This window comes from Hyposmocoma kahamanoa, unplaced genomic scaffold (assembly GCF_003589595.1).
Source record: "Hyposmocoma kahamanoa isolate Upper Pololo Valley unplaced genomic scaffold, ASM358959v1 160, whole genome shotgun sequence".
Lineage (NCBI taxonomy): Eukaryota > Metazoa > Arthropoda > Insecta > Lepidoptera > Cosmopterigidae > Hyposmocoma > Hyposmocoma kahamanoa.
Window position 1 is genome coordinate 4,984,666 of NW_020653575.1, and position 23,794 is coordinate 5,008,459.

General features: G+C 34.8%; 2 protein-coding genes across 3 annotated transcripts in view; both read right to left on the reverse strand.

Annotated features, from left to right (window-relative positions):
- Positions 1-10,525, reverse strand: part of LOC113225376 (ceramide synthase 5-like) — a 40,625-nt gene extending 30,100 nt beyond the window's left edge. Inside the window, exon 1 of the mRNA XM_026457666.1 lies at positions 10,217-10,525. Coding sequence (XP_026313451.1) covers positions 10,217-10,395 — 179 coding nt within the window. The 5' untranslated portion in view covers positions 10,396-10,525. The remainder of the gene's footprint in view (positions 1-10,216) is intronic.
- Positions 10,526-10,918: 393 nt separating this feature from the next.
- LOC113240668 (ceramide synthase 5-like) overlaps positions 10,919-23,794 on the reverse strand; it is an 80,083-nt gene continuing 67,207 nt past the window's right edge. For both annotated transcript variants that reach the window (XM_026478032.1, XM_026478031.1), the window contains 5 exons: positions 23,028-23,249; positions 20,458-20,576; positions 17,832-17,976; positions 16,128-16,222; positions 10,919-15,958 (listed from right to left, as the gene is read on the reverse strand). In XM_026478032.1, coding sequence (XP_026333817.1) covers positions 15,949-15,958; positions 16,128-16,222; positions 17,832-17,976; positions 20,458-20,576; positions 23,028-23,249 — 591 coding nt within the window. In that variant the 3' untranslated portion in view covers positions 10,919-15,948. The remainder of the gene's footprint in view (positions 15,959-16,127; positions 16,223-17,831; positions 17,977-20,457; positions 20,577-23,027; positions 23,250-23,794) is intronic.

Consider the following 23,794-nt stretch of genomic DNA (forward strand, 5'->3'; position numbering starts at 1 on the left):
AATTGAATATCAATTCAATAAAAATTTAATTAACACAGTGAATAGCGACATCTCTCGCCAGGACTGGTAGCTGTAAAGGTACTAACTGGGTGATAAATCTGTAATAGATTTGTCATAGATGGCGCTACGACTAAAAAGTCGTTGAAAGATCAAGTACAAAGACACGACGCAAGCACATAGAGAAATTCGTGAGGTCCGTTGGTTCGTTCCGTGGCTTAGTTGGTATAGCGTCTGGCACGGTATGCAAGAAGACGTCGGTTCGAATCCGACCGGATCGAAGGAATTTTTTCTGAGTGTTCGATCTTTATACAGTTACCAGTTAAGTCGATATAACCTTAAATGGCTTTGGTTGATTCCACATAACAGCGACAGTGTTGAATCAATCATTTTGGAAAAATATAATATAGTAAAATTGATTTTATACACTGATTAGTACGTGTGAAAAGACGATTCTTGAAAATTCACGACTGAAAAAAAAACATCAAGTTACCTGCACTGTTGGGCGTTAATCAATTAAATTTCAATCAGACTAAAAAATCAATTCAATTGAAATCAATTGCAATTAAAATCAATCCCCACTCATGCACCCGCTCACTCACTCACCCCACTCACCCATTCACCCACCCATATGAATTTATCGTAATTGTCAGTTTTAATTGTTAATCAAAAACATTGTAAAGATTGAAAATTGATTAATTGTTAATTGTAGATATACGCGATTAACAATTGATTAATTGTTAGTTGCGAGAACAGCTATTAACAATTAATTAATTGTCAATCTTTAATTGCCTGAACAATTAAATGTTGCCCAACACTGGTTACCTGGAAATTTTACAAGGAAACCGCATTGAATACAATGATACAAATGAGTAATTTTAAAGGTTTATTGATTCAAATGGGATCCTTACCCCTTTTATTTTTTTACAACATAATGCATTATCGCTTGTTTTTGTCCTTATTTGTGAAATACTTGTGAGTTATATGTATAGTATATATTTATTTATATTATATCCTTATTATAATTAAACATTGTCCATATAATAATAGCTCCACCGAACAAACATGTATTATCTACAAGTTTATTACGTGTTTTATACATGTGTATTCGGTGGAGCCATCAATAACACTATGTATGAATTTCAAAAGAATGTAAGCAAGTAATGTACTCGCCACATTATTTTCATTTCGAGAGCAAATATTTATCATGTTTTTCAAGTGTTTATACGAATGTATGACCATTTCTTTTTCACGTTGTACAGCCTAAGCGGCTTGATGGATTTTGACATATGAGGTGTCGTTAGATTCGATTGATTGTGGGAGTGTCATAGGCCATAAAATTTAATCAAATTAGTGAAAGGAGAATGATTTTTTTATGTTTCCTGCTAAATAATTTTCCAGTGGGGTTTTTGTTTTTTTAAATAATTTTTAGATTTGTTTTGCCATGGACACACATAGACGACCACAAATTACACCCTAACTCACGAGAGAAATAAATGCAGGCCATATAAGTATTTCTCAGAGCAGCATGATAACCGTTCGGCCACCGATGCGGAAGCAGTTCATGGAGAGAAGAAGAGTTCAAACACACTTTAACACTCAAAACTTTTTGGCTTAAAGCTGGGTTCAGAGCAGTGCGGTTTCATCTGCGGACGGTCCGCGCGGAGTAACAGGAACATAGTTTTATAATGACGCGTATTGCCCCGTACAGAACACACTACGCGTGAACTCCGCACAAGCCACTCGCGCATTGGTTACAGGCGACTATTTCCGTGAATATTCGCACTGCATTAAATACTCGATTCAGAGCATTGCGGATTCTACGTATGCGGATGGCCCGGACGGACCGTACGCACAGCTTACGCAAACCGAGGGACGGGAGAACAGAGGATATTAAATTAATTATCAATGTATATTTTATGCTATTTCAATTTAAATATGATATAAATTGCAATGCTCTGAGACCGACATCGGAGAATCGCGGGGCATTTCTCTCTGCTTGTCAAACTATTTAAATTTATACCTTATATTGCAATAGCTCAAAATATACATTGATAAATTTACTGTCTTCTGCTTTGCCGTCCGCCGGTTTGCAGTGGCCCTAAGAGCGCATAGTTTGCAAATTATTAATTAAGTATCATTCTCAATATAAATACATAAAATTTTAAAAACAATAACCCAAGCTTCCACATTCTTAGAAGCTAATAAACTCCTTGTTTATTGTTCTCATTCTGGCATCTACAAATTATGGAATGAATCAAACGCTCTATTTTTATACCAACATCTTGCTCGAGGGATTTAGAAATTCGGTTGTACTCACCAGGGAATAACCCTTTAAACTTTTTAGTTTACGTTTAGGTTCACATTTACTATAAAGACAGTAAATAATGCATTTCGCATTAGATTAGATTAAAAAGATTAACATAGTTTTATCGATTATATAATATTTATCGGATTCAAATAAGTCGAAGTGGCGTAGAAGGCATAAACATTATAGATAAGTTTTTGATAACTGCTGTCAATTGTGCACGAAATATTTAGATATCAGATATATGTCAGTTCTGAAGTACTTAAGTTATTTGAAATGCAATACAAAGAAAGAAATACGAATTACAAGAATAGAAACATATTTTTATCGATAACAGCGATAAAAATATGTGATAAGGGCCCATGACTCAGCTAGATAGGACTATGAATATGGAGCACTTAGGCTCAATTGCTTGGCACTTTGGATTGTTCTTTCCGTAAGCGGCATAGAGTTGGATTTAAATCTTAAGTATCAAGCTAGACGTGCTCTTGACCCTGTACATAGCACTATGAACTTTATGGTCAATTATGTAACGTACTAACTAGATACCAGCTAGCACTCTCGAGCATACGCCGAAGACTTTGGTTCGTATCTAACCTATCTAATACGCAAAAATATATTTTAATTCAAAGTTCCGCCGCAATACAAATTGAGCCTTACATCGTCTTTATCGATATTCTGCCGTAACCTGTGTTTTTAAAGTCGTTTTCATTCCAGCCCCGGATTTACGATTTTTTTCGAACCGGGGCAGAAACTTGATAGTGGACAAACGTTCAAAAATCGCCTAAAAATACGTTTATAAATCAACCAAGGATGTGTTAAAAAACCAACTGGGCGTTAGATCGAATAAAGTGTGCTGGGCGCGATTATGATTTTGGCGCCCCCTGAGACTGCCACCCGGGGCAGGTGCCCCGGTTTGCCCCCGCCTAGATCCGAGAATGGTTCATTCTTGTAACTAGATATCAATTCTTAGGGAATCACCCCATTTATTCACACGGAATCGCCTTAAATAACAGCGAAAAAGGCACAGATCGCCGACGCGAAAAGCAGAACGTCATTTTCGCTTTATTGTCCATTGTAGGACATACAAGATTTTTCTGGATGGCTCAATGCGAAGCCGTGTCGCGAAAACTTTCGCATCGTGTAACTGGGCGCTCTGGGAGTTACACACTCCCTTAGTGTCCAGTTAAATGCGGCGAAAATTTTCGCACGACCACCGCGCGGCGACCGCCCAGTTACCACGCTTTCATGGATGTACATTAATGGTGAATATGAATTCTATTTACTAGGCAACAACATTTCGATTCCTCCGGCCGCCGCGCAAACTAAGTTCAAGCCAAACTCGCCCTCGTGACAGACATATCTGTCTACCCTCCTTCGCTATCGATGACTACCCTCACCTCGATTACTTGTAGCGTTATCTCTGTCACGCACAAGTTAGTGACAATGGTAACTCCACAAACACGTATTAATAAAAGACTTAGTTATCTTATTCTGGTATTATTTTAGTATGTTATATTTTCACGGCATGGTTATAATCATATACTTGAAAAATCATTATTCTAAATACGTTAATTTCCCTCACTAAATAGCGCTTGTAACGTCATCGGAGGTGACGTTACAACTTGTAACGAAAATGTGGCACGCTTAACTTTCTTACAGATCGCGGTATTTGCGGTGTGTAAACACTATTTTTCAAAGCAAATTTTCTTTGTTCTTCCTGAATATTTCTTTTAAAATCACATTTCCTTTGTTTTTCTTGAAAGTTCGGTAGACTACGAGCTCCCCGGTAAGATCAAGGTACGGCGGGCGTTCGGGTCGAACCCTCCGCCAGTAATACGGCTTCACGGGAGTCTCTGGCGGACTTGGGTATGGACTCGCCGAGATTTGTGGTTAGCTGTAGGGATGAACACGTTCGTCTGCCCCGGCAGCATGTGGCCGAGGCGTGCGTCTCGCGCGTGAGTTGCCCTTTAAGTCGGGATCTATGTCCGGACATTGTCGCAGAATACTGCTACCGGCATCTCAGGCCCGGAGAGCTAGACATCCTTTGGTCCCTCCAGTCGCGTAGGAATTTGGGAAAGAAAGAAAGGTGGTTTTTTACGTCGAGGAGTCTAGAAAATAGGGAGGGTGCTGTACGTTCACCCGAGGCGGCTCGCCTAAGGCTAGCCTTCCGAGAACCGGATGAAGTCAGTACAAACGGGCTGATCTGGGGTTAGGACTTAGATGGTCCCTGTACGGGCTTGCTCTCACATATTATAGTGCTCTTCCCGCATGACCAGGAGGTTGATAGGGAGGGTCACTACAAACAAAACTTTTGTAGAAAGATATGGGACTGTTCTTCCTGACAAAAATTCATTCAAATCACAATATGAAGTATTCACTCAATGTTCTTTTCACTACTTCATAAGTTAATTATTGTTAAAGCTTATTTTGAAAACCTAGCTAGCCCGTCTGTAAAGCCAGTAAAGTATTTTTATGATGCACACTTTTCATTTTCTGCACGTAGAAAAAAATTATCTTACTTATTTTAATCATATTCTCTTATCTTACCGCAAAAGTGTTAATGTTTCTTTAGTTCTTTCTGACTGACAGAGTAAAATAAAAACTTTATGTACAAAGGTACAATCGACTCCATTGTTCTCTGTAGATCGACTCATCCGTAGAACAAAGATCTATGTGCAAGACTACTTGTTCTCAGGACATAGTACATTTCGTTCGTTCTTCTTCGCTGTGGATGTCAGATCGACTGTTGTTCGATTTTATATTTCCGAAATGAAATAAGATATATAAATTCTCAAAACACCTTCACGTAGGCCTTAGTTTGAATTAGGAAATTATTCTCGTAACGTACTTATTCTCTTTTCGCTATATAATCACATCGGACTCTGTTCTTCGGATGAATCGAGATAATAATAAATGACAAAATGACCTATGTAAATTGTGTTAGTCAATTGACCCCATACTTTTGATAAGAGTAATTTTTATGAAAGAATATTGCTTTAATGGGATAATAAAAAGCACTCTGATAACAAAACCTATAATGTTATTAAGACTCGTCTGATTCAAGTAAATATTATAAGACAGAGCTAGCCTCGTACAAGAAGGTATTTTTATTTGATAATATTATTCATATACAGAGTGTAATCGTTAAGTGTGCCCAGGCAATTATTCCATAAATATAAGAGATACAAAAAGATCTAAATAAATATCGAAAGTACGTTGCCTAATGAGTAAATCGAAATCAATAACTTTTTAAAAATAAAACTAAAAATATCCAAAATGTTAACATTAAACGCTCCCACACATTTAATATGATTGTCGAGAGCCTTTAGTTTTCCTACTGTAAGAGGTAACTATAAGTTAACAGATAACAAGTCTACTATAAATGAACTAACAAAACTGTCTTTTAATTGAATAAACATATAATGGCCATGGTAGTCACTTATTTGGTAAAGTTTTAGTTGTCCATAAAAATTAATAAAATTGATCAAATTTTTTTTAGTGCCGATCGACTCTGTTTCATGTAAATATCATTTCATTGTATTGGACGAAAATAATCGGGACAGCAGGATAATGGACATGGGTTCAAGTCCCACCAGTACTACTATGCTACTTCGCTGGCTTAGCGACCCGAAGTGGATCTTGGCCTCCGACACCATAGTACGCCATTTCAGTCGGCCTTGTGCCAATCCCGACCATTCGGACACGTTTATTTCCTTTAGGTCTTTGGCGACTTCATCCTTCCAACGATATCTTGGACGGCCCGCTGTGGCAGCTTGATCCTCTCTCATTCTTTCCACATATCCTAGCCTGCGAAGTCGAGCAAATTTTATTTCCCCGATTATGTTCGGCTCAGACACTAGTTCTATTTCTCTATTGAATCTGGCCCTCCAGTTCCCAAATTCTCCTATGATTGGTCCCAGAATCTTTCGAAATATCTTCCGTTCCACCACTAATAATTTGTGTTCTTCCTTCAGCGTTAGTGTCCATGTTTCACACCCATACATTAACATTAGCCTAATTAATGTTTTGAGACACGAACCTTTGTAGTCCTGCTTAGTAATTTGGACACCAACACTTTGTGAAGGGCTGCTGTACATCGTAGTCCCATCAGGTCAACGAAATTTTTCTGTGTGTCCAATCTTTGTATTCGTAATCATAAATAATACTAGTTTACAAAATTTTACTTTTTGCCAGTTGCTGCGAATTTCATAGTTCATAAAACATATGTAATACATGCCAGTTTCAAATCTACGTTCAAAATTTTGTGTACAGCTCTAGTCGCTTCACTATTATATTTCGTCGTTGATGTATTATTGTTGGTTCATACGTGCATATCGCACCTCTGGAAAGACAACGACATTATTGCAAATATTTCATTTTTTACTGATTTTTTAAATTGGTATTTATTATAGCATTAGTTGCAAAAAATCATTAATAAAGATATAGACTTACTTGCGAGAGTGTTGCATTATTCTAAAATTTCTATTTTGCTTGCTATTTATTTATTAATTTAGCAGGTACCTACAGTTGCGCCGCTGTTGTTATTAAAATGTTTATTTACTTTAAGAATACCAGAAAAACACTGACGTAAATTCAGGACATCAGTTTTGAAATAAAAAAGAATTCATAAATTGGTGGTTAATTACTACTTATATCAATTCATCAATTTAATTTGGTACACATTTTACTTTCTAGTACTAGCAGTAACCATAAAGTATATTTATAAGTAAGGTAAGCACTTTCACCTGACAATGACAATAATATAATAATATAACTATATCCAAAAAAAAACAAACAAAATACAACAAATACAATAAAATGTACTTTTTGAAACGTTTGCATTTACATCATTGTTGTTGTGTTAGGACTATTAAAAGAAGTTTTTTCAGTATTACTCATACTGTCCTTACATTCACAACATAAATTATTTTTGCAATATGGAGTGTATGTGTTAAAACATAGTTTCCCAAAGCGGTCTCTACCGCTCCCCAGTGGGCGCTGAATAGTCCCCAGGGAGCAAAAAGGGCCTTGGAAGCAATTAGGTGGCATTGATGCCGTCAAGGGGATGGTCCGCATTTATTACCGAAAAAAAAAACCTGAATTATCTATATAAAGATATGCCACATATATATAATTTTTTTTCCTTGTGATTTTTTATAAAAAATACTTGTTTTCAAGTATGTTTTGTGGTGTTGGGAATCAAAATGTTTTTTATCTTGCCTAAGTGGCCACAGGTGGGAACCTATGTGTTAAAAGGTTGTCGTAAAATATTGAAGATTTCATTAAAATGCTTATTTGCTTTATTTTGGCAAACTCCTGGAGAAACATGACAAGCCCTAGGCTCCTGATTGTGTTTCTAAATAATGTATTGAATATTTAAGATTATGACAAAGTGGCAAAAGAGAGAACCTATGAACCATCTTGATGACTGTTATTTTTGTAGTGCTGTCTTAAAGTGTATAAACATTAGAAAAATCGAACTAAACGGAAGTATGAAAGTACTACATCTGTCAAGGGTCCAGTGCAGCATTCAGTTGACGTTTCAGGGGGTCTACTCATGTTCTACCTCCAGCATACTTTTGAAACAATTACTGTCAAATAAGTAATACTCTACCAATGTCAACAATGTCAAGTGTGAAGCTTTATTCACATCATGCATCTTTTAAATTGGTCGAGTACTACTTTTTGACAGTAATTGTTTCAGGCAGATATCTGATGGAGAACGAGAGTACAGGGCCAGCTCCGTTAGTTTCGGTTGCTCAAAATATCTGAACAAAACACAAGAACAAGTCAAGACAAAGAAAAAACTTCATCAAACAAGACAATTTTGTTCAGCTTACTATGGAAAAAAGCAGGTATTTTTGATGGTCCCCTTATCAGAAACTTATGTTTTAAGCTAAATTTAAAAATTCCATGACTGATAGAAATAAACGCTTGAACAGCTTTTGCTTTAGTGATCCGGAACTTTTTGAAAATAAAAATATCAGAAAAATACGTTATACAGGTATAAGATTTTTATAATTAAAAAATATGGGATACAATATAAGTACAAAAGTCCACTTTCTCCACAGTCACAAGACAGCTTTCCGAAAAATCTAGGAGATTTGAGCGAGAACAGGGAGAATGCTTGCGTGCCTCAGTGTTTACATGTTACAAAGGATCAGGGTATTTAGGATACAAATATTGCTGAGAATATCTGGCTATTACTGGTCCCTGATACACGCTTTCTCTAAGTTTACACATAAGAAAAGAATTTAAGGCAAAGTATTTTAGAAATGAACAGTTAATTTAAACTTTACGCAATTTTTTCCAAGCAAATAAATGTTTTTGCTTATCTAAACGTAGATATCTGTAACTCAAAAACTAGAGCCTATAAAAAAAATGTACTTGTATATTTGCAATTAGCATATTATTGATAGCCAGCAACAGCTAGAATATTTCTAGCAACAAATGTTGTGTAAACTATCTAGCAACAAATGTTGTGTATCTTAGTTATTTTAACACATTCTCTTACCTTACTGCAACAGTGTTAATGATGCTTTAGGTCTTTCTGACTGACAAAGTAAAGTAAAAACTTTTTGTGCAACAGTCAACACAACTCCATTGTTTTCTGTAGATAATAATAATGGACAAAGTGACCTATCTAAGTTGTGTTAGTCAATTCACTCCATACTTTTGATAAGAGTAATTTTTATCAAAGAATATTGCTTTAATGGATAATAAAAAGCCCTCTGATAACAAAAACTATAATGTTATTAAGACTCGTCTGAATCAAACAAATATTATAGGACAACTCAGAAACAACCTTGTAGATGTAGGTATTTTTATTTGATAATAAATAAATATAATAAATAAAATAAATATAATATATAAGACAGCTAATAAACAACCTCATACACAGGTATTTTCATTTGATTATACTATTTATATTTATATATAAATGGCATGATGGCAAATTTGTAAATTATTTGTATTAATTGTAATATGCAAAGAATTTGATACTAATATCAACTTAAACTGTGTTAAAAGACCAAAAAATTTAGGGTACCAAGAGATTGTCACATTAAAATTATACCAATGCCTGCTATTTTAAAAAGAAAATAAATATTGTTGTTAGAACATCTAAGATCTGGCAGAACGGCTTAGACCCCTCAGCCTGTTCCAAAAGACGAACATTTTTACCAACTACTATTCCAATGTTGATACAACATGCCAAACTTATCGTAATTGATAACAGTGTCAAATTCTTTGCATATAGAGTTTAAACTAAATAATTTGCATATTTGCAATTATAGACATTTCTAAATGCAAACAATAAACACAAAATTAAATGTATTCATATTTTTTTATTTCTTATTTTAAACTGTTTTGAAAACTATTTTGAATTATGATTGTGATAAATTTTAATTTCTACATATGAAATTTTGATAAAAAAATAAATAGAAGGTTTTTATTTGTAATATTTGCTAGCTAACCCACAGACGCAAGTAATGCTACTAAATGAACTATTATTGTAAGAAGAGAACCTTTAGCAATTAATATAACATACAGGCCACATACATGCTCCAAGCAATAATTCTAAATTTAAAAATATATTATATTGGTTTCATACATCCACAAATTACATGCCGATTTAGAATTTAAATTTATTAACATACGGCACGTATCTTTACGTCTATGCTTAAATCGCGAATTAAAAAATGACATGTAATGTGACCCCTCTAATAGAATAAAATACCCTTATCCTATCAATAGTTATCATCCCATAAAACAATGATTCATACTAATTAGGCTGGCTGACTCACTAATAGTATCGCGCGATGTTTTAATAGTTTATTTCTCGACTTTCTTAAGTAGAATTACAAGTAGTAAAAGGAACAATTAAAATAAGTAAAAAATGCAACTTACTTGTCCATAACGTAGCGTAAAGTTATGAAGACGAATGCTAACGGTATTGGCAGCAAAAGGTGCCTGTAATCCGTATAAACTACGACCTTATCTGGCCCAGGAGCCAGATCGGCCCACGTTGTGTTAGGCGGTAACCACACATCTTCATTCCAGAACTTATCCAGTAAAACACGCAGCATTGTCACTTATTTAAACACACTTTTATTTGTTCCGCACTTTACGAGAAACGAATTAAAGTCATTTAATGTGGAAATTCAATAATAAATTCAAATATTCAATGACGAACACCCACAAGCCGAGTCCAGCGGGCGGAGAATAAAAAAATAAACGTCAGAGTGACAGAATGCATGAATGGCGTGTGGCGCGTTCGAAAAGTATTGGCGCGGTTTTATCAACAGGTTAAATGGTTACAGTTATTATTTATTGTTATTTCTCGCGTACAACACTAAATATTTGATAATAATGAAAGTTATTGAAATATACATTTCATAAACATAGAAATTTTTATGTGTGATTGCCCGAGTAGTACAGTTACTGTAAAAAACTGCAGACCTTTTGAAGTAAAAATGTAAGGGAGTTTTAAATCAAATGCTAGAAGTTTGAAATGTATGTACTGTTTATTACCGATCATTGTTGTAACCGCTTACAAATGAGAATTTTGCAAAACAACAAATATTCACATAGACACATTTGGTCATTTACGTTATGTACACGCTTTACATCACAAACATAGGTATCAGTTATAATGATAAATATATACTAAACATTGTAAAACATTTTAAATTTTAACAATATTACCCACAAAGTGACAATTTTAGCACTGGTTTTGTGACTTAGTGTGGATATAAAATTTTGTGTCTAAACTTTTAAAAAAAGTAAAATATAATGTGCTTAAAGGGTCAAAATGTGGCAAAAATTGCTATAACTTAACGAACTAGCTTATACACTAAAACAAGTAACCATAAGACAAAACAATCTTTAAAAAATAGTGCATACTGTGTTCAAAAATAATTTGTTCTCATTATCAGAAAAATGCGATAAAGAATTAGGCTCTAGACCGACAGACTGCATACCAACTGCACACCGACTGCAATCGGGCTGCACGGTCGACGAGCAGTTGAACCAATTGCATTTGAACTGCATTCTAAATGCAAACTTGCAGTCGGAGGGTAGTTGAAATGCAGTCAGTCTAGAGTCTTAGAGATCAACAATAACAAACCCATTTCAAGTCTGAATCATTACACGTCCAAATTGACTATAACTAAATTGTAGTGTACTTTAACTATTATGTATAGTGTACTTCCACGCATTACAATTAATGCACGAGAAAGGCACAAAATTATCTTATAGAGATTTGAAAAATGTTTACAATTTGTGATTCAATTTGTAAAGAAATGCATTACCTTACGCAAATAATTTAAAAATATTGCCGTGCAAGAAATAAATGGGTCTAAACAACACGACGATTTTATACGATATTTGGATAACGAATCCTCAAATACCAGCAACTAAAATTATAACAACGTACACAATAATTAACAAACAATATAGAGGAACAAAATTTTAGTAAATTTTCAAACAATCAAATATAAAAATGGAATTTTCCAAGTAATGAGAATTATCTTAAAAATAAAAGAGGAAAGGTATCTTAGTGCACAAATTCTGTACAACATAAATTCTAAGATAAGCATCTTTGGGGCGTACTCTCGCTTCAAATAAAATAAAATAAAATTATTCATTAGGCATAGTATTATGTGCAATTTATCATACACTATGTTTAAATGATATGGATGGATTACGTAATAAAATAAACGCAAATAATTGTATCTTTACACTTATCGTTATATTTATTCTATGTAATAAATGTAACAGTAATCTTATTAAGAAACGTTATTAAAGTTCAGCCATACCAAAAAACATATTGCACTTTCAAAATACATCAATGTACACTTTTGTTTTACCGTAAGCACTTAGAATATTAAGCCGTAAGCCTTTAATTTATTATTTGGTGTAAAACTTACACAAGTGTAGGCACTAACTATCAATTATTACGCTATCTAAAGGTAATATTATTATCATATAACAATATGATTAACATTAGGATCGAGTGAAAGTTCCACCTTACTGAATACATAATAAATTTTACCATTATACACAAATAAAGAAACGTTTGCATTTTGCAATCTCGTAAAATAACCCGTGACACGCCATTCACAGCTTGTCAAAAAACTGTCATCATAAGATTGTAATTTTCAAACCTTTTATCTCCTAAGTTAATTTGTAGAATACAGTAAACGTTTAAAATAAATGCAGAAGTGTGAACCAACCACTATAATAATAAATACTTTACGATATATTAAAACCAACTAATTTCAACTAGATGGTCCCGAGCAAACAAATTTTAACCACATTGTAAATCGATTCTCGACTTTATTACTGTTCAAAAAACTGTCAAGTCATGTTAACATGACATAAATTTTAAAATTTAAATCCATCCATCGTGTACCTACATATTGTGTTAACAGTGTCGATCGTCGCAAGCGCCGCGTAAAATATTTAAGACATGGATCAATAATTAAAAGGACTGCTAATCGCGGTACACCACAGCGCAGTCGGGTATCTCATTCGCGATGAGTATCAAACAGCAATTTTTGGAATTAATTTTTCAAAGCGACTCCAATTTCTAGTAGTAACAAACAAATCAACTAGATGGCGCTTATTGAGCAGATTTTTATTCAGATTTTTACGATTTTGTGCCGGCCATTCTTTTATTTCGTTTAGGATGAATCCTGAACAAAATAAAAGAATAACGCTTTCCGATATGGATCATGAAGTGTTAATTTATAAATTAGTAACACAAAAGACGGAATTTTGACCTTTTTCAGAATTACAATCTGTAGTATGGAGATTAGCCAGTCCTCGATTATTGATCCATGATTAGGGTGAGGCCAGACCAGTAGGAATTTAGTGAGCTGCGAGTGTCGTAGTTTGCGTTCGACTGAAATTGGACTGGGACGCCAAACGAACGTATTTTATTCAGTCACTTTTGATCGTTTGTACAGGCGTTTGTGTCATATAGTGTACCGGATTCATTACAAATAGGGTGCTTTTATGAAGCAAGCGGCGATTCCGCGGTTACCTGACACCAGATTGCGCCACACGTCGCCGACAAGTGCAATTAGTTAGAAATAGTGTTTTATTATATTGCATGTATTTTAGTCCTTAAGATATATTATATAGGTCATGTGGCCTGAAATAAACAAATAAAATAAATTAGACGATGTTAGAAAAAGAAAAAGGAGCTGGTATATCCACTCAATATGGAAGGATTGAAATGTGGGCTGTTTCATAAATAGTATATGAAAGTTTATGAGAATATCCAGATCAATTTGTAAAACACTACCACATGCCAATAAATCGACGGCTTTATAAAGTAGTGGCCTATCTAAAAACCACCTAATTCATCAGGAACTTGGTTTATAAAAACTGAAACGTGTCTGCCGCATAAAATTGACATATAGTAGACTATCTCAACGTTGCCATTTGATTATTTTAACTAATGAAAAGCGTGGTGACCCATTCATAATAAAATTTAGAATTTTCTGAACAAATCTCAGTAATATGTTAATAAAGGAACTATTTTGGATTGAGGATTCTTGAAAAGCAGCAATAAATGTTTCCCTCACCCCTCTGTTCACCCGCACAAACACGTCACATAGTGCGGCTGAAGATCGTTCGTACTTGCGTGCGAACGAGTCGGCAGATAACTCATTCTTCGTCGTCGTGTGGCACAAAGCAGAAAAACGTGACTCACAGTATGGCCTCACCTTTGTGATTGAAAACGTTAGTTCTTCTTGTGGCCGCTAGAGGCGACGTACAATTGCCATAGGAAATTGTCAAACATTTGACACGATTGCTATTGAATACCTACACAGTAAACTCATGCTACAGGTGCTGTTTGCATCTAGATTTTTTCCTTAACGTATATGTAAACAATACTTCTAATTTCTCATAAACGCATTTCCCCTATTTTAGGTTATAAATTACATAATCTTTGTTTACTGTAGGAATCAGGAATTTTAAAACATTGATGTGAACGAAAACGTTTACATATTTCTTTACTTGTAAACTTAATACTTTGGTTTTACGCCTCTTCTTCCCCGCAATATCGATAGACAGGTTGGACCTCAAATGTATGCAATGTTTTTAAGATTGATTTATCATCACTAAGTTTACTGGACGCCTCTTCAAAATCGGGGAAAAATATCGTAATACCTATTCGACACAAAAACGTATGGAATAGCTTTTTTTTTTTCACAATTTCGCAAGGGCCCCATAGTAAAACTGACTTTATTGAGGGGCAGTCACACTGTAAAAACCTCGCATACATCTCAGATTCCCCTGTATAATTTTAAATTAAGCATTTAAAGGCCGTGACCTTTGATAAACTTCGATGTGGGAGTGTTTTTTTTAATATTATTTTAAGCAATCCCAAGCTCATAAGGACGATAAGTAATATAAATAATTGTGAACTTTTTAACTTAAATCAACGACATTAAGGATATCACACCGCTTTCTAACACTAAGATAAAAATGGGCCATTAAAAATTTCAATGTTTAAAACACTAAAAAACTCGGCTACTAACAACATTGAGATAACTTCTAGACGTGTCACGGCCGGTGTTCCGATGCGTAACGCCTTATAGCAGTTGATCTAAGTTTTCTAATGTAACTAACTAGCTAACGTGCTTAAAATATTACTTTTCTGAACTTAATGCTTGATTATACTGGACGTATTATTAATACAAACGTCATTATTTGGTTCCAGTTGCTTTTTTCAATAACTTAGTCTTCAACATCTTTAAATAATTACGTTAAAAAAGATTGATTTGGATTGATCTTTGGAATGCTACATTTCTCGATTATGTACAACGATTTATTTCTCATTTCCAGATAGAATATATATTTTTAAGTCCTAAACTCCTTAAAACATTCTGAACAGCGTGTGCAAAATTTGTTCCATCCAATAATTTCTTATAAATCATCATACATAATGACGTCAGGACTAATCAAGCACTAACCCAGTTGTAAATTACAGCCTTTCAATTAATCGCATATTTAAGGCATGCTCGTTTCAGTCAATGGAAATTAATTATGGAATGAATACTTATTGTTAATATGCGTCAACAATTAATTTCCTCGACTGTACTTGGGGATAAATTTTTGAACCGTTCGAATATCGTTGGAAGACGTACATTATTATGCCACTCGTTAATACTAATTTCAAACTGCGAATGAGGCCAAGTTCTGTCTAAGTCCGTTCGATTCAAAAATAGGTCTCCATTATTGCTTAACTATACAGGTGTCACAAAAATAGTGATGTTTTTAGAATTATTTTCACTTCTGGAAATTCGCAACTACAAAATTACACTTTCAAATATAAAATGCAAAACTTCACTTAAGGCGAAGGTCATATTTGAAAGTTGAATTTTAAGTATTTTACATTTCCATCTATATGGATTTTTAAGTACATACTTTTGTAACAACCCTTTTATACAACAAAATTGCCCTAATACACCTTTAAGTTAATCATCTCTGGTACGCGGATCAATCGCGAGAGGTAAAAAAGTGATAATAATTTGTTAGTCAATAGTGACATGTCATACAACCATGTAATATGTACTAGTCGTGTCGCGAACCCCAAAGTTGAATTCGCTGAGAAGCGCCGGTCCCTATGTCTCTCTGAAATGAAAAAAAGAAAGGTTTGTTGCTTCATATGCTACAAAGTATATTCGAATTCGATAGTATTGTATTGAATGTTCAATAATATCCAATTCGTTGGAAATGGTGCGTACATCTACAAATTCGGACATTATGCAAATTAGGTTTAATTCAGGCTCCTCGAACTTACTTTTTGTTGTTAACGCGGTTCGGTGTGCTGTGGTTAGAATTATGTGAACTGTCACTGATGTCTGAACTAGAAGAGCTTCTGATGTCGCCTTCCATCTAAAAGACACGAGAAATTATAGTTTTTAAATGTAACGCAAATAACTAACACAAATTATAATATGGTAAATATAATTTTCCTGATATTATTACAAATTGTAGAGAGAAGAATCTAGAAGAAGTTTAGTGTTATCCGACACTAACCTTATCACCCCAATTTACACTTTAAGTGGGCAAACACCGAGTTTCTTTGACTGTACCTACTCTAGGCACATTCACCAAAACGCATAGTGAAAAGTAAATAAATGCTTCATGGAACGAGCTTAAGTTTTTGTAAGTAATTAAATTCGTTTGGGTATGTTAAAGGCTTAAATTGAATTCAAAATGCCACGTCGAAACGGTTTATGTCTAGTGGAGAATTTTTCATACTCTTCAACATATTACACAATTATTAATATTATTTTATTATTATAATGATACAAGTTATACATAGGAAATGAAACTATTTTTCCGGATTTAAATCGCGTATATTTGTTTTTCAATCAAACCGACGTTTCGGGCCCTTTACAGGTCCCATGGTCACGGTTGACTTTTGTTGGTTGGTGAGGTGGTACAGTCTTCAACCAGTTATGTCTAATATTGATGCAAACCACCCTATTTTTTCACTATAGTTATTAATTAAATGCCTTATTTTATATTTTACAAAGAAAACATTCCAATTTACGCTATATTAAGTTTTACAAATTATTTTATTGAATGAATTTTTATTAAGTTCAATTTATTTTAATTATTAATAGAAATTAGAATAAACTAAAACATATTAATTAGTACTGCAGTCTTATGTGATGATACAAGTTATAGTCTGTTCCAATCCAATCTAATGTTCCAGAAAAGTTGACCAGACCATAGACAGTTTCGTGACGACCAACTGTACTGCCAACTACAAATCGATTAATTAATTGAATGAATTGATTTGTTTAATTGAATCAGTTGGAATAACTGGAATTTATATAATAAAATGGGTTATTGTTTAATAAAATGGGGGTTATTGAGTGATTGCTTTAGAATTTTAACCAAACTGGTGTGTTTACTTTTTTGGCATAATGGATAGGAACAGACTTTTCTTTTGAATGTGATGGCCCCATCGAATGAACGTAAATCTACATATTTATCACGTATATATCAGGTCAGTCGCATTATTGCCAGATCTAATATATCCGCGGTTGTGTCCTTGTCATTTTTATACTATAGCAATTTTAAAAAAGTATATGCCTTACTTTCTCAAACTCGTATCTTATCAAGAGTGATTACTTAGGAGATGGCAAAAAGAGGCTGTCGAAGAGTATGAAAAATATTATTCAGAGATTTTCACGGAGGATTGGCATAAATGTTTTCAAAATTGGTTCTTTCGTATGAAAAAGTGCATTAACGCTAACGGAGAATATTTTGAGAAACAACAAATTCATTTCTGACTATTTTTTTCTTATTCATTCCGGAAACTTATAGTGAGGCTCACGTATATTAATAAAACTTGGCAAATAGAATTACATCTATTCACCCACATGCTTAAGTCTTTTTTTTATAACTTGTAATTATATTGTGATATATATAATATTGAAGTGATGTGATATATTTTTATTAAGTATAATATACATGGAATAATACAAACCTTGCCCGCATTAATGGCTTTATAAGCGACCTGGAATATAAACCAGGTCCAAACCATATGCAGGGCCAGCAGAAGAAATAGTAATGAGTTGAATATGTAGTACGCTGGGAACATTGGCAGGAGCATCGGGGCGCGTATTGATGTGCTGCAAAAGAAAAGGAAAAAGATTTAGTACTTAACAACATGAACAGCATTTCGCCTGGTTCGGTTCGAAGGTTGGATCACGGAAAAATATTCATATCGACCCCGGAAGGGTAAAACCTCTAACGTGTATTAGGTTATATAAAAATTAATGATAAATTTAAGTATCTATTTATAATTAAATTTTTATTGAATTGATATTCAATTATTTTTTGTGAAATTACTCCACTAGTTTGTTATAATTATTAATACAAAGATCGAACACTCAGAAAAAATTCCTTCGATCCGGTCGGATTCGAACCGACGTCTTCTTGCATACTGTGCCAGACGCTGTACCAACTAAGCCACGGAACGAACCAACGGACCTCACGAATTTCTCTATGTGCTTACGTCGTGTCTTTGGTTTTTCAACGACTTTTTAGTCGTAGCGCCATCTATGAGAAATTTATGACAGATTTATCACCCAGTTAGTACCTTTACAGCTACCAGTTCTGGTGAGAGATGTCGCTATTCACTGTATTAATTAATTTTTTATTGAATTGATATTCAATTATTTTTTGTGAAATTACTCCACTAGTTTGTTATAATTATTAATACAAAGATCGAACACTCAGAAAAAATTCCTTCGATCCGATCGGATTCGAACCGACGTCTTCTTGCATACAGTGGCAGACGCTATACCAACTAAGCCACGGAACGAACCAACGGACCTCACGAATTTCTTTTTATAGCTTTGTGGCTTGCATCGAGTATAAACTGGTCGATTTGAAGTGAAACAATTGACGACACAGGTAAATTGTTTACAATTCGGTCTGAATCGGAGCGCAGATGTCACCGTAATGATTTGGCAGAGTAATTTTCAAACAAATTAAATGAGATTTCGTTTCTATTTCTGGTTATATATTCGATGTATCAATACGATGGGATGTAATATAGTAGAAAAGGATTCTCAAATTTTCAATTTGTATTGCCGATAAATATGTAGGGAATGTAATTATTAACTAAATAATGAATGATAAAGTTGTACACGCAATTTCAAATACCTTGGTTACCTCACTCAAAAGTACTTACTTAATTTAGGTACCTTTAAAGAAGGATGGCGACATCCTGTCTATTTTGCGACCCAGTGTTTTTGACGACGTGCATTAAGGAGACCTATAATACTTGTGATTCATTATCAAAGCACCAAAAAAGCTAATTGAGTACAGCCTGTAGATTATGTTTATAACGTTGTCCTGTATTTCTCTACAGATTTTTGTTCGTAGAAGCAGAAAACAATAAGTGTTCACTTTGTTCTCAGAAATAATAAAGAACTTGCCGAATATTCCGAACTCTGCCACATTTAATATAACTTATCAATATGTTCTGCAGCAATGAAAATGAATAAAAATTAAATATGCCCAAATGGCAGAACTCTGTCACAAATGAAATGAAATAAGGTGTATTTGCATGGAATAGGTTATTACAGGATGGTATTTATTACATTTGAGTGAATGGTCACACTGTTCTCAATATCGATGTGTCATTAATATTGGCAACAAGTCTCTTGTCAAAGCGTTCAAATCAAATCAAAATGTCAAAAGCCTTGCAAGCTTCATTATCTCTCATTTAAATATTGTCTAAACATTTTTGTCACGTTGTGTATTATTTTTTTTGCTTTATGTCATTACTATTTCATTAGGTATTTTATAGCTTATTGTTTATGTGTGTACTATAAAATAACTAATACTTTAGGTAGGTGAACATCCAATCATGTTTAAAATGAGACGTACGTACAGTCAAGAGCACATCAAGCTTGATACTTTGGACTTTGGACCGTTCTTATTGCAAAAGCAGCATAGAGTTAAATTGAAGCCTATAGTGTCAAGCTTCACGTGCTCTTGACCCTGTACAAGAACGTCACCTAATCTAAGGGCGAACTGAATCAATTGCGTTATGTTCTTGCATCTCTTCTAAAATCCAATGTTTTGCATTTTTTTATTCCCGGCTTCTAAAAATATACAAAAGTATATTGATAAACTAATTGGCAAAATTATACTAGCAAAGTCCATGAACGGCTCTTAGTCGTTATTGGGGCAGCTTTCGCCACCCTTCTTTAATTTTTTAAATAAATCTTAGTAAAAAGTTTTACTTAGTAAATTAATGGAAAATATAATATTATATTGCCTAATATAAAATTTAAAATGCCTAATGAACATTAGGATTCTATTAATAGAATTATAGATAACAGATTAGCGTCAGAATTTTCGCTATGTTGTCGCTCTGATCACGTACGAGAAAGTCATGGGTAACCCTGCCACTTCACGCACACATTATTTGCGTGTGTACAGATTGCGCACTGCTGTATGTAGTAGTAGTAGGTAAATAACTTTCGATAGTTGTATGGAGTGTCCGGGGCGTGCTTTGGGATCACAGCAACGAATGTGAAGACTAATATTTATTTATTTATTATACCACAACCCTGCTCAAGTGTAACTTGACTCACCTCCAAATAATATAGAAGGGGAAGAATCCTAGCCTAGTGACGACCCACAGCACGGTGAATATGGCGAATATTGTGTCGCATAATCGCTGGTACGCCGCGTACTTTGCCGCTTTCGCTGCCTGAAATAATAGAAAGCACTTTTAACCGACTTGACAAAAAAAAGGTGGAGGTTCTCATTTCGACAGCATTTTTTTTTGTATGTTACTTGATTACACGGGCATTTGTGAACCGACATCGATGATTCTTTTTTGTTAGAAATAGGGTACCTCAGTATTGGTCCCATATCAATTTGAAAATATTCCACCGCTAAGGGTGCCGAACTAGGGGGTGAATCAGGTTTCGAGCACTTCTCGGTAACTGATTTCAATGAAACCTGGCAAATAATGGAATTACATTTCCATTTATATAGCACACATGTATGCACTAAGTCTATATATATATATCACAATGCATATTGACTTAGTATTTGAACGCTATAACTTAGGTCTTTTCAAGGTGAGAATAAATAGGCATTATTAGGTGTGCATGCCTTGTAGTCGACCTCATCGCCAATTTTCATCAGGTGAGTTGGAGGTCAAGTGAAAAGAAAAAATATATATGTATGTACATATTGAATATTGAATAATTTGTGACTGTTGGCGCAGGTGTTGTAAAAGCATGTTGTTAAGACATACTGTTTAGTGTTCGTTTGTTTCATGTCGTGTTTGATGTGTCTGAAGCTTTAGGTGGAAACCTGTAATTGGCTTTATGTTTCTTTCCCTGTTTTTATAATAATAATAACTCACACACTCAACACAGCGTCGCACTAGGGAAACCCTGTGCCGTGGGTGCCATGGACACACACATAGACAACAACAAATGACAACCAAACTCACGAGAGAAATAAATGTAGGCCATACTAATATTTCTCCCGGCCAGGGAGTCGAACCTGGCACCTCTGTGTGGCATGGTAACCGTTCGGCCAAGTAGGCAGTTTTATTAATTGGTTGAAGCGGTTTCCTGTGAGTAAATAAATAAATAGGAATTGAATCTATTTATTTCAACTCAAACAAACCAACGTTTCGGGCCCATTCCAGGTCCCAAGGCCAGGGCTAACAAAACACGAAAAAAAAATACGCGATTGTGATCCGAAAAAAAGGATATTTATCCTGCCTAATAACATTGTATATACGAAACACTCACGTCAACGCATGCAATGAGTGTACAAGACGAGATAAAATGGAGTTACGGAGTCCATCAAACATGTAACGTGTAAGACAGCTGTAACATCAAAACGACGACAGCTAAACAGTCATGAAAAGGCGCCAAAAACGAGTATACTTCAGAATTTACTAAGTAAAATCCAAAGAGTACCTTATACATAACGAGTAAAGAGTCATCAGTTCATAAGACCCCTGGTGGCTAACGCGGGAAGTATTTTTTCCCTATACACACACATATCTCCAAACTAATTATTTCTACTGGTTTTCTGGTTTCGTGTGCTTATGTAAACATGTTTTGAAGTCTTTTTTTTTATAATTTCAAGTGACGGGACGAGCGCGTCGTGCGCCTGATGGTAAGCTACACGCCTGTCCATAACAGTAGCAGTGGCACTCTGAGCTTTAAATCGCAAAGATCTAAGTGGCACTGCCACTGCGCCTGTAATCCTAAGACGGTAAGTTGACCATGTGCCTGTAATTTCACCAGCACCCTTACCCTTCCAAAAACGGAACACAGCAATGCTAACATTACTGCTTGGCGGCAGAGATAGGTAAGGTGGCAGAATATCCCTGCCCAGCTTAAATACTACGATGCCTTTATGAATATAAATATATTTCGGGTTCGGAAATTATCTAAAATTTGTTTGAAAAAAAAGAGATGCAAGCGCCATCTATTGATTAACGACGTCCATCTTCTTAGACATACAAAGAAAAATGTACGTCGTGATTAGACCGTGGTAGAATCCTTTGATATTAGTGTTTTTAACGTAATAAACGTCAAATACGACTTATTATAGTAAAACAATATTGTATATCGATTATTGATCTAAGTTGTGTCCTTTGAGTTCGCAGTACGTTCAACAATTATTGACATAATACATTTTACAAACAAATATGTAGATTGCTTTTTTTCTTGGTTCCGAATATGTATGTAACTCAATTTTGATAAAAATGTTAGTGTGCCCTTTTTCACTCTGAGGGTCGAGTACCAGGAAACGACTTTCTTTTTTTTTATATAATATCTAACGACGGGACGAACAAGTCGGGCACCTGGCGGTAAGCTATACACCTGCCTTTAACAGTTGCAATGACACTCAGAGCTTTAAATCGCAAAAATCTGAGGGGCACTGCCACTTCGCCTGTCACCCGGAGACATAAGATGACAAGTCCCTTGTGGCTATAATTTTATAGCACTCTTACCCTTCAAAACCAGAACGCAGTGATGCTCACATAATGCTTGCTGCAGCAGAAATAGGTAAGGTGGCAGTACTTCCCTGGACGAAATCTTTCACAATGAGATATATAATCATGATGTAGGCTTCCAAATAGACTCTCACCTCATAAGTCCTTGTGTATAATCTTAATACTCACATCTAAGAAAATATCAGCAAAATCGTGAAACAATAGCACCAAACTTCCAATTCTATGTAGATCCACGACCCATGAGAAAGACAGCAACGCTATAGTCGCAATATGGTGGACGAACATCTGCCAGAAGTCCTTATGTTTCACATCCCAGAACTGGGAGAATGTTAACGCCCAGTAGAAGGCTGATGAGATCATGTAGTGCCACCAGATGTCGTTTGTGATGCCCTGGAAAGACAGAATGTTAGATATTAGCCAAACAATGTATTAAGATTATTATTACGTATAATGTAAAAAATATTGGCTACAATACAGTACCGTGTAGGACACATCAAGAAGTATTTTATTAATATTGAGATCGAGGCATTCACCTCTCATTGGGCACGGATCTCCCGGAGGGAGACGATTCAGGCAATAGTCCACCGCCTTGGTCTAATGCGAGTTGGGCATTTCACATCTCCAAGTGCTTTGAATGTCTTCGGCATGAAGATGACGATATTTTTCTTAACCGTTAACGAGAAGTAAACATTCACAAATGTAGTATAACGCGTTCCAAAAATTCAATTAAAAAAAAAGCATTACACCCAGAGTATCTAATAATAAAAGCTATGTATACTGAATCTATTTACACTACTGATGCGCGACTTTGAATGTTACAAATACTAATCATTCGAACGGACAAATCATTCACATTCGGTCGAGTACACGAGTCGAATGATTATTATTTTATCGGAATTCCACCAGATCATTCACCATGTCTATATCAAAATAAC